This window comes from Podarcis gaigeae (genome assembly GCF_964106915.1).
Source record: "Podarcis gaigeae genome assembly, chromosome: 6".
Taxonomy (NCBI): Eukaryota; Metazoa; Chordata; class Lepidosauria; order Squamata; family Lacertidae; genus Podarcis; species Podarcis gaigeae.
In genome coordinates this window covers 48,599,232-48,615,856 of record NC_139682.1, presented here as the reverse complement: position 1 = coordinate 48,615,856, position 16,625 = coordinate 48,599,232, and the positions used below count along the sequence as shown (strand labels likewise).

Below are 16,625 nucleotides of genomic sequence, written 5' to 3'. Positions count from 1 at the left end.
TTTTTAAAGTGCTTTTTGTTTTTTTAAAAAAACATTTTAAAGTGTTTTAAATGTGTTTTATTTTAAATTGTACTGTTTTTAACTCTTGATACTTGCCACCCTGGGCTCCTGTGGGGCGAAGGCAGGGATACAAAATTAATAATACAAATTTGAGCGTATTACACTAATACTGGTCCGACTGCACTGGCTACCAATTAGTTTCCGGGCCCAATTCAAAGTGCTGGTTTTGACCTACAAAGCCTTAAATGGCTGAGGAGTGCAGTACCTCAAGGACCGCCTCTTTCCATATGAACCTACCTGGACCCTGAGATCATCCTCTGAGGCCCTCCTTCATGTGCCTCGTCCTCAGCAACACGAGAACGGGCCTTCTCTGCAGTGGCCCCCATCTGTGGAATGCCCTCTCCAGGGAATTTCGCCTGCAGTCTTCATTAAACACCTTGAGGCACCAGGCAAAAACATTCCTTTTTAACCAGGCATTTGGTTGATCTGATTTACATCTTAGGTAAAGGTAAAGGTACCCCTGCCCGTACGGGCCAGTCTTGACAGACTCTGGTGTTGTGCGCCCATCTCACTCAAGAGGCCAGGGGCCAGCGCTGTCCGGAGACACTTCCGGGTCACGTGGCCAGCGTGACAAAGCTGCATCTGGCGAGCCAGAGCCGCACACGGAAACGCCGTTTACCTTCCCGCTGGTAAGCGGTCCCTATTTATCTACTTGCACCCGGAGGTGCTTTCGAACTGCTAGGTTGGCAGGTGCTGGGACCGAGCAGCGGGAGCGCACCCCGCCGCAGGGATTCGAACCGCCAACCTTTCGATCGGCAAGTCCTAGGCGCTGAGGCTTTAACCCACAGCGCCACCTGCGTCCCTCATTTACATCTTATGCCCTTTTAAAATGTGTTGGGGGGGGAGGCTATTGGGTTGTTGTTTTTATTTTTATTATGTATTTTGTGGTTTTATATCTTGATTTTATTCTGTGAACCACCCTGAGACCCCTGGGTATAGGATGGCATATAAATTCAATAAATAAATAAATAAAATAAACAAACAAAAATTACAAGCATAATCCACAATTTCTGGACACTGATGGAGCTTCCAGGGACACCGCGGTGTGCATGTGTGTTGAATGCCTGCCACTTTGATGCCATTTTTTTTTTTTTACATTTTCTGGTTGTGTGTCCCCCCACCCCTACCCCCTTGGTCTAGTATGCACTGGATACTACAGCTGTTCTGTTGATGTAGCAGACCATCTCTCCAGTCCTGGTGTGATCGGAATAAAGGATTTCTTTGTTAAGAGTTAAGAGTTGTGCACCGGGCCATACCCTTCTTTCCTCAAGAGCTTAACGACAAGTGCTCCCCAATGACCTGGCATTATGTACAAGCAAAAAAAGAGACCCAGGAGACATTGCATGGTAATAAAGAAGAAACTTTTAATTGCAGGCTGCTGTGGAGTTGTTACAGTATTTCTCCCATACAACAGAATTCTCCCGCTGACACAGGGTGCATATGGTGCTTACACTGGCTACACTGTATATGAGACAAATCACTACAATCTGTGCTGCTGTTTTTATTTCTACAGCAAAGTTTCATCAGAGACATGTACTTCCCACGTTTTTCATTGCATGAAAGTTTAGAAAACTCGCCAGCGCCACCACACCTGCTCCAAGTTCTGCTTTCCTCACTGCAGTTAGAGGCATCCCAGTTAGGGATTTAGGGCCCAGCTATTGAGGCCAGCCTGTCAGGCACTGGATGCTAGGCTCAAGTGCACCCTCTCGTTGCCTCTTTCCCCCAGGACACCCGAGTTGTCTTCAGGCTAACAATACTACTTGCATCTACCTCTTGGGGCTTGCTATGAAGTCAATGGATATTTGTATTCCACTGCTGAATCGGGCCTTTGGTTGCCAAACAACCTCCACAGTGGATTCTGGGAAACCTCCGCCATTCTGCCAGGGTATCGATAGCACAGTGTTTTCCCAGAACAAGACAACATCTCATTGGGGGGTCTTCTTTTGGAACAGATCTCTGAGTGGTTCTGCATAGACCTGCTATGTCAAGTACACCAGTGTGATGCCACTGCGCTGTGGTGAAGGGGATGCTCCACAGCTGGAGCTAAGAATCCTTTCATAGCAGAGTGAAGGATTCAGAGTTCCTGTCTTGTGCTGACATCCCTCATGGCTACCTGTTGGACCCAATGCTATTTTAAAAATCTAAAAGACATGACTCTAGCAAGAAGATCGAGTAATAGTTGATCATTTAGAAAAAGCTTGTCCCTGTAAGAGATCAGGGGAAGGGGGGGGGGACAATTGGTTAAGAGTGCAGGGTCAGGAACCTGATTCCCTGTTGCATTAGCAGCTACCTTATTTTATTTTAGCTAAATATTTGATTAAAACTGCAGCTCATTATGTTACAGGCAGTTTGATCTAAAGGTGATGGAGGATGGGGTTGCCAAGGTTTATTAAGCAGTTTTGAGGCAACGTGAAAACTATCAGCTGGTAAGAGTAAAGTTAATCCAGAGCGGCCTTATTGGGTAAATGATTAGCATTTCCCTCAACTCCTGGAATGCCAGGTATTGGTAATTTAAGGTAGAAAACACTAGCGAGCTCAGCCAAGCTCCAATGAATGATACCCAAGGACTAAGAACGTTGGGCTCTTTTCTGATGTGGCCAAGTCTACTCAATTTGTCATTGCTACAGGATGAACCCACCATGTGGTCAATGTGCAGGCTGAACCTATGTAAAATGAAGCACATTTAACTCTGCATAGGACTGGACTGTTAATATAAGACTATTTACTCCATCTGCAGTCAATTCATTGTTTTACTTCCCCACATGATAAACCAGCTATATCTATGGATTTATGCTTTCAGATTTCATTGGCAACTACAATCCCTGTACTCTTAAAAAGCTCACCTGTTCCACTCTTTAGCTAAAGCAACAGAGGCGCCGTGGTTAAAATCGGAAGGCTTTGGCTTCAAGCCCTTCTCATGACAAGATAAAAAGGCGTATATTGTCAAGCAACAAGGGTGTCTCAAGTCCATCCAGCTCTGGTCTGACTGATTTGCATTGCAGGTGGGGATGCACACCTGGATCTGTATCAAACCAAAAGCAACACAGCACAAACTGATGGCACTCACATTTAGATGCAGCCAGTTTATGCCCACAGATCTTGATCCAAAGAATTAAACCTGCATGTGGAACTTGGTACTACATAGAGACTTCATTTTCTGGATTGGAATGTAAATTTCCTCTGTTGCATGTGCTATTGTCTGGAGGCTGCTAGCCAAGTTAAACATATAAAACTAGTGTGCTGGGTATGACTGGCATTCCTCCATAGGGTAAACATTTCAGCAACTTCAATATTTATGTGGCTACACCAAAAGGCAGAAACCTGGTATGACCTGAAGGATCAGGATACATAGAATGAATGTGTAAAAGAAAAGGACCCCTACCAAGTGGATTCACTCAATAGCTCCTGAGTACTTAGAGTGAAAATACTAGAACTATGGGATACATTCCAGATAGGGGCATTGAATGGAAGGGCCACCGGAATATTGCTTTTTCCCATCTGGGCTTTTGTGCTTTCTGGAAGTTGTAGTGTGTGCTATAAGAAACTAGATATCCTAAGTGGTCGGATCAGGTATCAACTAAAGGGGCCAGCTCAATGACAGATCAGGATTATTATTTTTTTCTGAGAATATTCTCAACTGATCTGTCATCATATGATGGCTACTATTTAGCAAAGTTGGGTCATGCAAACAACAGGTGTGTATATCTATATAAAGGCCACTTGGCCCTCCCCACACTGAAGAGGAAGGTCAAATTTGACTTCAGAAGCGCCCCATCTAACACCACCCATTTCTGTACTTCAGTTCAACAGTGATCATAATTTCTGGCTCATTCTTGTAATTATGAAATATAGCCTGGACATGGTCACAAAAGCATGTAGTGTGCCTGTTTTATCCCTGACAGGAATGAGCCATAAATTTTGGACACCCTCAAGGCATGGTCATCTACTGAGAACATCCATCATAACGTAAAGCTATGGAATGGCTTTGAAAGTGACTGTGTTATAGATAGAGCTAACCCTAATAAAACACACACACACACAACAGCAGTTACAAGCCCTAACACAAGGAGACTCAATGGAGCAACTGCTCAAGGCATCTAACATTTAATCCCACCACTTCCCAATTCTAACGCCTAGCAAAATGCCACAATGTAATACTGTTATATTTCCACAGAAATAATGAAGGCAGTGCCCTTCTGTGCTCTCCCCACCCACCCCACCCCCAAGTGGGCAGCTCAGCAGGGTGTGGTCACCAGTCGTACACTAAAAAATTATAAATATATCAAATATACAGTAAAATAGATCTGTACAGCACTGAGAATGAAAATAGTTCACGGATCACTTTGGAATATGCTTTGTCATTTAACAGAATTTACACCAACATTTACAGAATAAATATACAATAGAAATAGAAACTATAGGTTATTCTATATATATACACACATATACTATAGTGTTTCTTTTTCTTCCCATTGCTGCTGGCATTACGCCACAGGATAAGAGAAGGAAATGCAATGGACCCACCTCAGAACCAGAGGCATGGCCCATTCAAATGGTGGCCAAGATCCATAGCAACATGGCACAGATCTGCTTCACCTGAGCATCCGAACTACTCACTCCAGTGGAGGTGCACTGGTTTACATTGGTTCTAGTCTGTCCTATGGAACTTGGAAAATAATGTGCCAATGTGCATAAGCTGAGAATGCACAGCAACAGAAATAGATATAGATGAAGAGGTTTGCAAGTCCCTAGCAACCTCCATTCTAAAGGAGATAACATTGGAAGAAGAGGAAGAAAGAGTATAGGCTGGGAAAGAGAACAATGGAACTAGTAATGGACTTCCTATGGGGGCTAATTATGTAACAGCTCATCAGCAGACCTTCTAAAGCTGATTTCCATAGTTCCCCACTAGGCTACAGTAGCCACCTCCTGAGCTCAATTAACCATATTTGTAAGGTAGGAAACAAGGAAACGCCATGGTGCATCTGCAACAGCGAAATTGGATGCCTTCATCTGCCCCAGCTGCAATAAAACAAGTCTCTCTCATATCTGTTCAGGCACAGCAGGTGCTGTAACCCTCCAACGGTTTGGCTTTACCCACAATGGTGCGCTCTTTCATTGCCTCTCAAGACAGATAGATGCCAACGAGGGGCCAGAGAAAGACACACAAAAGGAAGAAACACAAAAGAAGGAAACTTCTAGATTGCAATTCTTTCAGCTACACCCCTCCTTGGTCACAACTCCAAAGTTGCCACCACCACACAGTAAGTGGAAGGCCAAAGCCTCCTCTTCAACCAAAAACATAAGGCCTCCAAATCCCATCACAAGATAGGCATTGTGTTGGGGACAACGTTCCATTTCATTGCTCAGATTCAAAGCTCATTTATTCTCTGTTTCTGACTGACAAAGATGGTGTCGGGGCAAGTCTCTGCCGAGCCTTGATCAAATCAATTATATTGACATGCTCCTCAGTTTTAATCAAACCACACCCCCACCCACCCCCTAACCTTCTATAAACAGCAACCATCACAAAAGGTAATGGGCTGGGTCTCCTCTGAACCCCTTGCAATTTATGTAATCCAAGTCCTGCAATAGGCATTCACTACACCTTTACAACCAGCATTCTGATGGTGGAAAGAAGTATCATTGGAATTGATGGGGCTTATTTCCTTAGCAATGTGTTTAGGATTAAGGAAAAAGCAACACAGAGCTGGCAGTCTGTCATGATCTCCAAAAGAGTGTGTCCGGCTGTCATTAGGTTAAAAAAAAGCACACTGTGCCTTACAGGTTACCACCATTCTTTCTTCCCTGCAATTTAAATGCTTTTGGGTCATGTCACATATTCAAGGTCTCCATGTGTTTTCTTTACAGGATCACACCACTGCGTGGGGAAATATTAGTGTAAACCAGCAGTACATGAAGAGGCTTTGAACAATTCCCATAATTGCTGGGTGGGGCCTGGGGAAGTGCTGCACTTATCCTACAAACGTGCTACTGCGTACTGCTTAATTCACATCCTTTGGCCGTGTACCTGCATGCAAAACTGTACAGAGAAAACAAGGGAGCCTCAAATGTGTGGAGCAACCTTGAGGTTGGACGTAGCAAAACACTGCCACCCACTGGCACTAGGGATGGATTGATCAGCTTTGCATGTGTTCATTCATAAGTCTGTTCCTTTATGTTTTTGCAGCAATCAGTGGTTATTTTAAAACAAAACAAAACAGAAAAATCAACATTATTTTTAAATGTATTTTTTCACAGTGCACAAATTTCATACACATTCTAATCTAAAATATGCATTTTACGTATTTGTACATTTTGAGTGTAAAAATCACAAAATCCAGAGAAGTGCAAAAGGATGGCTGCATCCAAATCTATGTATTCATCTAGGAAGTGCAAATCAGGATATTCCTGCTTTAAAAAGCAGACCAAACTCAAACAAACCAGAGTGAAGCCAAATCAGAACAGAGAACAGAAAGAGGGCCATTGTCTTGCCAAAGTGTAAAAAGCGATGAACTACTGGCATGCATATGCAATGGCACAGGCAAACCAAATAATCAGTAAACCCCAAAAAGCAGCTCTTTGTTTCAGGAACCAGAGAGAATGTGGATTTTAGACAGTCTGGTGTTCTGCTCCCTTTTCACATGCCTGGCATTATCCTGACAACACAACCTGCCGTTCCATAATGAATAAGCCTTGACATTTTTCATTCCCATACAAAATAGACACTAACATTTATTGGTGTGTCTCAATGTAGGGTTGTTGTTTTTTTTTAAAAAAAGAGGATACCCATACCCTTTCCAGCTATATTAAGCTAAAGGGATAAAGGCAAAGAGAGGAAAAGGTTGTGTTGGGAAGCCAGGCTTCATCGCTTGCTTCCGTTGCTGACTCACACTGAAACAGACTTGACAATCTCTCCATTTCCTCACTTTCAAAGGGCCGTGTAGAGTTCAGCTAATTTTTGCTTAGGGGGTTCAGAGATGCATCTATTAAAAAATATTGTCAGGCAAAGGGATTGGTTTCCAAAGCACCTAAGCTCCCCAGAGGCCCAGAGTCTGCATGAAGCAACTCAAGAGAAATTCTACAGGGACTAAACAAATAATACAGAGTGGAATTTATTCAAGGAGGCTGCAAGAGGCTTCCGGTGAATTGAATCAGAAGAACGATAGCAGGCATAGCCATCTGGAGGCATGCCCTTAAAGTGTTGCCAGACTACAGTTCCCATTTTCCTGGACCATTGGCCATGCCATGCTGAGTGGAGCTGGAGGGGGTTGGAGAGCAGCTACACCTGGACAACAGCACACTGGTTACTCCTGCCTTAAGAGGGTAAAGCAGAGAGTGGGGAAAGAGTAGCGGGGAGATTTTGCATGCCGAAGAAGAGGCAAAATCAAACCAGGACACAAGGAGCTTTCCAACTGATATGACAAATTCCCTTCGGTTCCAGCAGGACCTAGGATGGATTGCCACCTCACTAAATGTCTTCCTTTTTTTTTTTGTACTCTAGGTTCTGGGAGTCTAAGAAGTGCTGAAAAGTTTCCACAAGCCGAGACTCTGCGGAGAGTAGCTACTGCTAATGGCAAAAGACAGCAGGTGCTCTGGTCAAGTAACACAGAACTGTTTGCCATGGCAACTGCACCAGTGCAGCAAGGTCCACAACACAGAACAGCCAGGTCTGGGGGGGTTTCCTGAGCTACAACAAGCCTGTTTGATTGGAGGGGGCGAGGAGAGCTACAGTGATGTGGGGAGAAATTCCCACTACAAGTGCAAGCCTGTACATATTTTCTCAGAATTCCCACTATGTTCAGTGGTGCTTACACCAAGGTAGGGATGGAGAAGAATTTGGTTTAGTCTGCATTTTAAGTGAACTGATCTCATTCACACCTCCCAGACTAATACATGGATTGAAATGCAATTATGCTTTGGATTTCGCACTTCTCCAAATTTTACAATTCACTACTTGGCCTAAAAATGTACCAAAATGTGGTTGCTGTTGTTGTTGTTTTTTAAAAAAAGACTATGGCACTCATAATTCACAATTGTTTTTTTCTGCAGCAGAACTTGACTTAGTGTTAGTCCTCACTTCCTTCCTTTCTTTCTGTTTAACATGCCTTTTGCACCTGGAGGGGGATCTTACTGGATCTGAGTGCCTCTTTTGGGAAGGGGTCTTGCAACTAGAGAAAGGGAAAGGAGTAACATAATACCCAATAAATTTAGTATTTACACTAGCTGTAAATTACAGTACTGTACTGTAAATTACAGTAGCTGGGATGTAGCATGTAGCCATTATTTTTATTTTCATACTGAATATGTTTTGAAACACTTGAAATATATTTATGTGTAGATATATATATAATCCAAATAAATATATAAAATTCATATGTTATGATGAACTATGCAAATAATAATAATAATAATTTATTATTTATACCTCACCCATCTGGCTGGGCCTCCCCAGCCACTCTAGGTATGTATTTCAATCTACATTTACATTTAATTTTCATATGGATTTTTAAAAAAGAAATCTGAAAATTAATGTGGAAACATGATAGAACAGGTTTATGAATAAACACATGAAAAGCTGACATGGATGAAAAGTAGACCAATCTGTTCAACCCTACTCCCAAATGCCTGAGCACAGGATTGTAAGCTCAGGCTGTGTTGCAATGAATGCATGGAGATAGTATCTGTGGGTAGCCATTTAAATTGGTTTTCACAGCACGGCTGGTTGGATAAGTCAATTGTCACTGGAACCACCACTGCTATCTGCTGCAAGCATGCGCTTCCAGAGCCGGACATGTCCCCTAACTTAAGGCCACGAAAGAGCTGCTCATGAGACAAGCTGCCCCCATGTTAGCAAGCATGAAAAGATTCTCAGAGTTCCATTTTCCTCATCTTATACTCTTCCAGCAGGAGAAAACAATATAACTTTTGGCCATGGATCTTTCTACAGATCAATGACCGTGACTATATACTCTCAAATCACCTTAACCATAAAGCACTTGAAGCAGCTTCTGCACATTTAGCCATTGGCAGCATAAATATCATATGCAACAGCACTAGAGTCTGTTGCACTTTGACATTTCGGGGGCAGGTTTGTGGCAGCGGTGCCCTTCTGCTGTTCTCCAGCAGGCAAAATGTGCTCTCCCACAGACTCACTGTGCAGAGGCGAGTGCTCAAACTGCAAATGAAGAAAGAGAGAAAAATCTTTAAGAGATTTTAAAAAATTCAGTGGCTTATATGAGCAACATTCTTTTAAAGAATCCCATTGTATGTACTCCCACACAGGAACTGCATGACCTCTTAGTTACTAAAATGAAAATAATAGAAAACTTTTAAGATAGGGTTCAGTCACCAGCTGAATGTGACTAACGAGAGGTTGGATGGAGCTGAATCACTATTCATTAAAAATGTTATCGGCTGCATCCTAGATGACTGTGACACATGCACAGCCACAGTTACAAGAGTAAAAGGCAATGACTGCATCATCTGATGGAAAATGCAACAGACCCAACACACTTAGACTACCTTGAAAGATGCTGCGCACTCTCTTCAGTAAGAACCTTTATTATTATTATTACTATTTTTAAAGGTGCTTTTAATGTCGCAAAACTGACAGCAAAAAGACTCCAGCATGCACTCACAGTGCTTGCAGAGTATGGCTGCTACTGAAAAAGTTTATGTCAGATGGTGTATTTGATAAAATGGCTGAGGTCACAGCCTGCTCAGAGTTATGTAGATATCAGGAGTGACACCACAAATTCCAGAAAATTTACATTGATGGAACAGTTTTCTGATTCTGGCCTATGCACATGGCACATACCTGAATTTGCATCGCTGTGTGAGCAGACGTTTGGTGAAGGAATACTGCAAGTAACATTAGCACGCATACCAATGCAAACTTCACTGAAACGAGATCCCATTGTTCCTTACTGTTTTTGATCCAACATCAGCAATGACGTGGCAGGTATCACATGATGGCATCGCCAGGCATTGTAATGTGCTGCCTACATAAAATATATCTTGGCCCAGACTTGCAAGAAGTGTTGACCAAGAATGTGCTATTTGGAGATTATTAGAATGTAAAACCACAGGTGGTCTGGTAGAATCCATACCAAGAGGATTGATCTTCCTTGTGCTATGAACGGTGGTGGTTAAACATACTCAGTGGAATGAGGCATATCTCTTTTCCCAACTAGAGGAACGGGATGGACAAGGAGAGAGATCCAGAAAACATGATGCTCTTTTCTTTGGCTGTTGCCTTAACTAATCCCCCTTTTCCAGCCTCTTATATAGGAGCAATTTGTGTTTTTCAATGCCAATTGGCTAAAAATTTCCTTATGCCCATAAAAATTTATTGCAATGTCTTATTACTATTATTCACTGAGGAGGGATCTGGCATTTCAGCTGGAGAAGGCCCCTTCCCACGTCTACCCTCTCTTGACATCATCTAGTCCCTGTCTGCTGTAAATTCTGGGAAGGGGTTCTAAAGCAGAGGTTCCTTCTCCTGGACCTCCTCTCCTTTACCCAGCAAACAGAGGGAGGTTGCTGGCTGACGGTCACAGTTCAGATTCGGGAGTGGTAGCCGTAAGGTACCCGCTACTGTAGCGTCCATTGGCAACGCTGCTCATCTCCATTGGGGATGTGTTCCCTGGGCCTAGATAAGAACGATGTGTAGGCATTGGGGAAGGGGTTTCACTGGGTACTTTACTCAAGATGAAACGTGTCTCATCATTGTCTTCTAAGTTTGAGATGTCCTTCATTATACGCCCCTTCTTGTAAGTAACAGAAAGGGCATTGGAACCATCTGACACCAGGTGAAACTGGCGGAGGATGAAGACGACCGGCAGAGGAAGGGTGGCCAGGATGATCAGTGAGACAAGGATGCCCATTGCCCATTTGGGGTAATAGAGATATTTCTCTGTTGCCTGGAAGAGAAGGGAAAACACAGTTGGCAGTTGACATTTGCCAGCCTCGACACAAGTGAGGTCCTTGAAGTGATCAAGTTGCTATTTCTGTGGCACCAAGGCAAGTAAAGTATGCTGCTCGTATTCCCATCTCCAAGAGAAGGGCCAGCAAGTACTGCAAGGGGAAAATATTATACATGCAAAGGATTTTTGCCAAAAGGTCTTTCTCACCCCTCTGTTCCCTTTTCTGCATACGCACCCTGAAACACCTGCCAAAGGGTCAATCTTTCAAGAGCACACTGCATTAAAACATTTTGCTCTTGCAGGAGGCAACCCCCAGTTAAATAAAATGCTAATAAAGAGGCAGTAGGCACAAAGCTGGACCAACAATTTTCCTGCAGAACAAATAAATGTTTACATGAATGTTCAGGTTCCATACCTTGAAATACTGCTCTCCTTAACCTTGGACTACCCTAAAAAGCAAGGGAGCATTTGCAACACTGGGATTTCAACCGCTGTCACTCTACATGGCTAAGATAGCCTCTCACTCCCAATTCCTTGGCAGGGTGATCAGAAATCCATGCCAGCTCTGTCTGGAATCATCTCCAGCAGGATATTGGCTAGTTGGGTTTTATGGTGTATCTGCAACCTCCGGGGCCACAGCTCTGGAAGCAGGAGGAAATGCAAGGTACTCTGGTATAAGGATGATGCCTCTCTGTCCTCCAGGTGGATGCTGGCCTAACAATTGCACAAATGATCACAGCCATTTGCAGCGAGGACCCTGTGGCTTCACTGTATAGTATGTGGGCTGGTTGCCAATTGGTACACAGCCTGTGGATTTGTAGCCTTTGGGGGATGCACTTTTATTTGTCAACTCACCTCTTCTCGGATCCAGGCATTATAACCTGGAGGACTGACAGCTAGCTGGATCACACTGGCTGTCATTAGGCCAGCCATGCAAATGGGCGAGATGTACTTCCATGTGTAGAAGTAAAACCGGTAAGGGCGGAAACCCAGCATCTCTGTTAATTCTTGCATGAATCTAGGAAGAAGAAAGGAAGAAAGCAAACAAACAAACAGATGTTGAAGCACAAGGTTCCTTGCTCTTTACTTCCCCTTGATTTGGATGGAGAGATTTGGATGGGAACTCTGGTGGGGTCAGAAGTCCAAAGAAGCATCAAGAAGCCCGAGTGCTTCAAGAACAATGAAACCCATGTAGTGGTAGGTAAGAGGGGCAAAGCATTCAAAGCCAAATGCTTAGGAATTCAGACAAGCCTGTAGGAATATGAACAGGCTAACCCTCCTGGAAATAAATGCTTACTTCTTGGTGCCGTAAATCCAAGCTACTGCAATGTTTTCCAGGATGACTACGAGGGTGAGTGGCAGCGTTGCAGAGTAATCATCAAACATGTTGACAAAGTAGTTGCCTGAGCGTTGCACAAAGATCAGCCCCACGAAGAAAGCAAAAATGCAGCAGCCAACTGTAAAGAGCAGATCACAGTAACCGTCAGCTACACGAGGGCATGCAAAACTGCTGCAGGATCCAAAAGGTAAACTGATAATATTATTTCTACCGAAGAGCAGCAACGTACTACAAGGGCCCCTGGCAGTATCGTGAGATGCGTGTGCATGGGAAAGACTTTAAGGGCAGAATTAGAGAGAGATTAGAGCTCTTCAGATACACAAACAGTGCATCAATATGTTAGAGCTATTCAAACGGACAAAAAGTGCTTCAGGGTATATCTGTGACAAGCGCTCTAATTCGACAGGGGAAAGTTTGAGGCTATACTAGATATTCTGGGAAAGTGTTAAAGTTATCACATTGTTTGCTCACTGAGATGTAGGGAAACATCTTCTCTTCATTAAGTGTTGTTGAGGCTGTGAAGTCCAGCACATAAAATGTCCCAAATTCATGTCTGCCTGTGCAGTACTAACTAGATCCCAAGTTCCTTATATTTGCAGAATTGTTGCAAAAAATATTATAACTTAACTTCCTCTTGAAGAGTCACCCATTTCTTGATTCACTTGACGAAAGCACCCTTTTCCCAATTTCCAGGCCAGGACGAACTGGATTTGGATGTTAGTAACCTAGGTCACTCTGACTTTTGCAGTCTAATGCCCTCTTTGAATCTTACAAAACATCTTTCACATCACATCTCGTCATAATAGTACCCACATGTCAGTTCTCCAACACGACTCATTCAATTCACTTCACTATAGGAGTTTGAATATATATTGAGGTGCATGCAAAAAATGATCCTGTGCTGAAGATACAATAGAGCTGTAATGATGAGATTCCTGATTTTTCAGACTGAGACGACTTCAAAAAATTATGCATTTGTTGCCTCTGTTTGTCCTATATCATGGAGTTGGGTCAGTGAGCTTCAAGTTGGTATGTCTGTTGCTCTATGGCTATAATATCACTCCTGCAGAAAAAGTAACTCCAAAGCCAGTTTCAGACATGACAAAATGTCTCACCTACAAGGCCACATATCCTGCATGTAGCTTGCTGATAAATGAATGCACATTGACTTTGTTAATGTGCATATGCCTTACAAAAGTAGGCCACCACTGGCGCCTCCTGTACTTGGTACTCATGGTAAAACAGACATGTGTGACAAGCTATATGTGGGATTCACCCAACTTTCCACATGTGGCTTCTATACAAGAAATTTTATCCTAAGCGTAGAAGCCCCAACTGGCCACTATGGGGAAACAGAGTTAAGGCAAGAACAACATTTGGTTTCAGTGAATTTTAAGTACTTGATTTCACTATTTAAAAGTTTAAGGTTGAAATCTTAGACACACTTCTTTGAGATTAAGCTCCATTGAACACTGTGTGGCTTATTTCTAAGCAAACATTCATAGGAGTGCCCTATAAATTGCTCTTAAACTTTTAATATGCAATGTAATCTTTAGAGAAATGTAAAACAAAATCTGCTACATACAAATCTACAAGTATCTAGGCAGGTAGGCATGTGGAGATCACAGAAGGTACTATATACCTCAGAAACACCCCCTTAACTTAACTTTACTGAGCTTATCAGCAATGACAGGTCCTGACTGCACGGCTGGCTCACATCAGGCTTCAGATGTGGATGCTTTGAATGATGAGTTTAAATGCTGGTTTTTGCTTTTGTCACTGCAATGGAATTTGTTACCAGTGCTTCATACCCTGCATTGCTTAATTGGGTTTTACATAGCTTGCTAATTTGGACATGTGCATTGAATTGATTCTACCAGAGTTTGGCATGCAATGAAGTGTTCAATTCATAACCCGAGGCACATTTGGGCTACAATCCATTGAAACCACTGTGATTTACTTTGAAGTAATCAAAGCATTCTTGGATTGCACGGTGAATATGCTACTAGCAGCCATTTGGATCAGCTTTGTAGTGGTATGATAAATGTGGGGGGTTTGATGAAATAATCACAAAATCATTTTACAACTTTCCAAACTCAGCCCAGATCTACTCACCCATAAACCCTCCACAGTTTGGTCTTATGAAATGACCCAAAATTATCAGTTCCCCAGATACTGCCACATTATCACAGTGTGTGAGCTTTCCAATGTTGACAGGCACCCCTTAACCCCCAAATCCCTCTGCTCTTTTTGGGGACAGCAAATATATTTCAGCTCTGATGTTATGCCATGACTTTTAATAATTACAATTTGATCCCATCCAGCAACATATTTTGTAGCACAAGTCTTGGCCAGAACTAAATGATGTCATTGCATGCACAACAGTGCTACTCTGTGAATGGTTTCTTGAGTTTCCCCAAGAGAGAACTTACCTGTTAATGCTTCCTTGCGCACTTTGAACATGTCAATGATGGGTGTGGTGATGCCAGCCATGGTCCCAATCATGCTCCCCAAACCCAGGTTTATCAGCATCAAGAAGAACATCACTGACCAGAAAGGAGAAGCTGGAAAGTGGGTCATTGCTTCTGTGAAAGCTATGAATGCAAGGCCAGTTCCCTGCACTGACTGTACACAGCCAAAAGAAGATGCTTGCGTTATTCTGGGCAGAAGATTACATCATAAAAGCAGGTGTGCATGTATTCATGTAAATAGATTTCTATCTGTAAAATCACAGGCTCTCAGAACCAAACAGCCAAACCATTGTGGGTATAAGGAAAATGATGCATAATGTATACAAATGATTGCACAAGCATCTGTTTCACTACATCTGTACATGTTCTGATAAGTCATGGAAAGTTGTGACTTTTCAATGCATGTATCCCATAGAAATTACATGATGTATTCATTTCTCAGTTTCACCTCCCTCAGTAATCTCAGGAAGACAGGAGTCTTTCTTAAACCAAGTCAGACCAATGGTCCATCTAGCTCAGCATCAGATGCTCTTGAGGTTTTCAGACAAGGGACACTCCCACCCCCACCTGGAGATGCTGGGGAATAAACTTGAGAACTTCAGCATATGAAACATAGGCTCTACTATTCATAGCACCCAAACACATCTGTTCCATAACACTGTTATAGTCGGCCACCTCTCACAAGCTCAATTCTTGCAATGATTTTGACATACTTCAGTTCCTTATTCTTTATGTCAGTGAAGTCTTCATCAGAACATGGTAAGAACTGCAACCAAGAGTGATCTTAAACAGAAATCACAAGCTTTCTGCCTTAGCCTTCTCTCTAATATGCTAATTTTCTATATGCAAGGTGTTAATTTTCTATATGCAATGAGAGGTGGTTGTTTTTTAACAAGAAAATGGGGTGCATATGAGCATGAGATCCCCCACTTGCACCATGCAGAAGTGGTACAATCCCAAGAGAGCTCTACCATGTGCTCTTCCCAAGCAAGTTGACTCGCTCTGAGACTTCAGTGATGTACAAGAGCAGAACCAGCATCTAGGGTCGAAAATGACAATGAAAAGCAAGCCCAGCTATAAATATACTGTGAAAAGCAAGTCTGGCTATAAACATACCTTGTTAAGCTCATCTTCCAGTAGACAAGGATCCAGGCCCAGCTTATCAAAATGATCCTTCTTCACTGTCTTTATCACACCATACATCTCGGTGTAGTCTTTGGCCGTGAGATGGGAGAAGTTCACTTGGGGTGGGATGAGTGCATGGCTGAGGACATTGGTATTCAGATAACCCAGAATCTTCTCAGCATTCCTATGGAGAAGAAGCTAAAGGTCATTACAGAGCCATTGCCTGGCCTTGTTCACCTTGTTCTGGGCAAAGGGCATCTTCTTCCAGCAAAACAGGCAAAATGAACCCCAGCAGTTGATGGGAGCCAGTGTGGTGCAGTGGTTAATCAAGAATGTCAGACTAGGACCAGGGGGACCAGGGTTTTGGTTCCCACTCAGCCATGAAGTTCACTGGGTGAGTCAGTCACAGTCGCTGAGCTAAACCTACCTAACAAGGTTGTCGTGAGGATAAAATGGAGGGAAGAAAATTGTGAAGGAATGAGCTGAATGAATACTGAATAATAATGAATGAATGAATGAATGAAGTGGCAGGATTTAGTCCAGTTACTTCACAGCACATTCTGCAAAAATAATAAGATGAAAAGCTGCTTTCCTAGTTCCAGAGAGCACTCTAGGTTGCCACCTGGCCAGAAGGAAACCACCGTTGCTGGCTATCAAAGCTTCAGGCCAGAACAGAATTGCACCAGCTGCACTGGATGCTTT

At 42.9% G+C, this 16,625-nt stretch overlaps 1 protein-coding gene across 2 annotated transcripts in view; it reads right to left on the bottom strand.

The window, feature by feature from the left end:
* Positions 1-16,625, bottom strand: part of SLC6A17 (solute carrier family 6 member 17) — a 151,837-nt gene that overhangs the window by 114,353 nt on the left and 20,859 nt on the right. The window contains exons 8-12 of one of the 2 annotated variants that reach the window (XR_014565797.1): positions 15,915-16,107; positions 14,760-14,952; positions 12,286-12,445; positions 11,844-12,006; positions 8,520-10,985 (exon numbers count right to left, since the gene is read on the bottom strand). Coding sequence is in view for 1 of the 2 variants with exons in the window: in XM_083745192.1 (XP_083601318.1) it covers positions 10,617-10,985; positions 11,844-12,006; positions 12,286-12,445; positions 14,760-14,952; positions 15,915-16,107 (1,078 nt within the window). In the remaining variant the exon portion in view is untranslated. Of the gene's footprint in view, positions 1-1,399; positions 10,986-11,843; positions 12,007-12,285; positions 12,446-14,759; positions 14,953-15,914; positions 16,108-16,625 lie in introns of those variants that run through there. The other variant, XM_083745192.1, reaches the window with a different exon arrangement.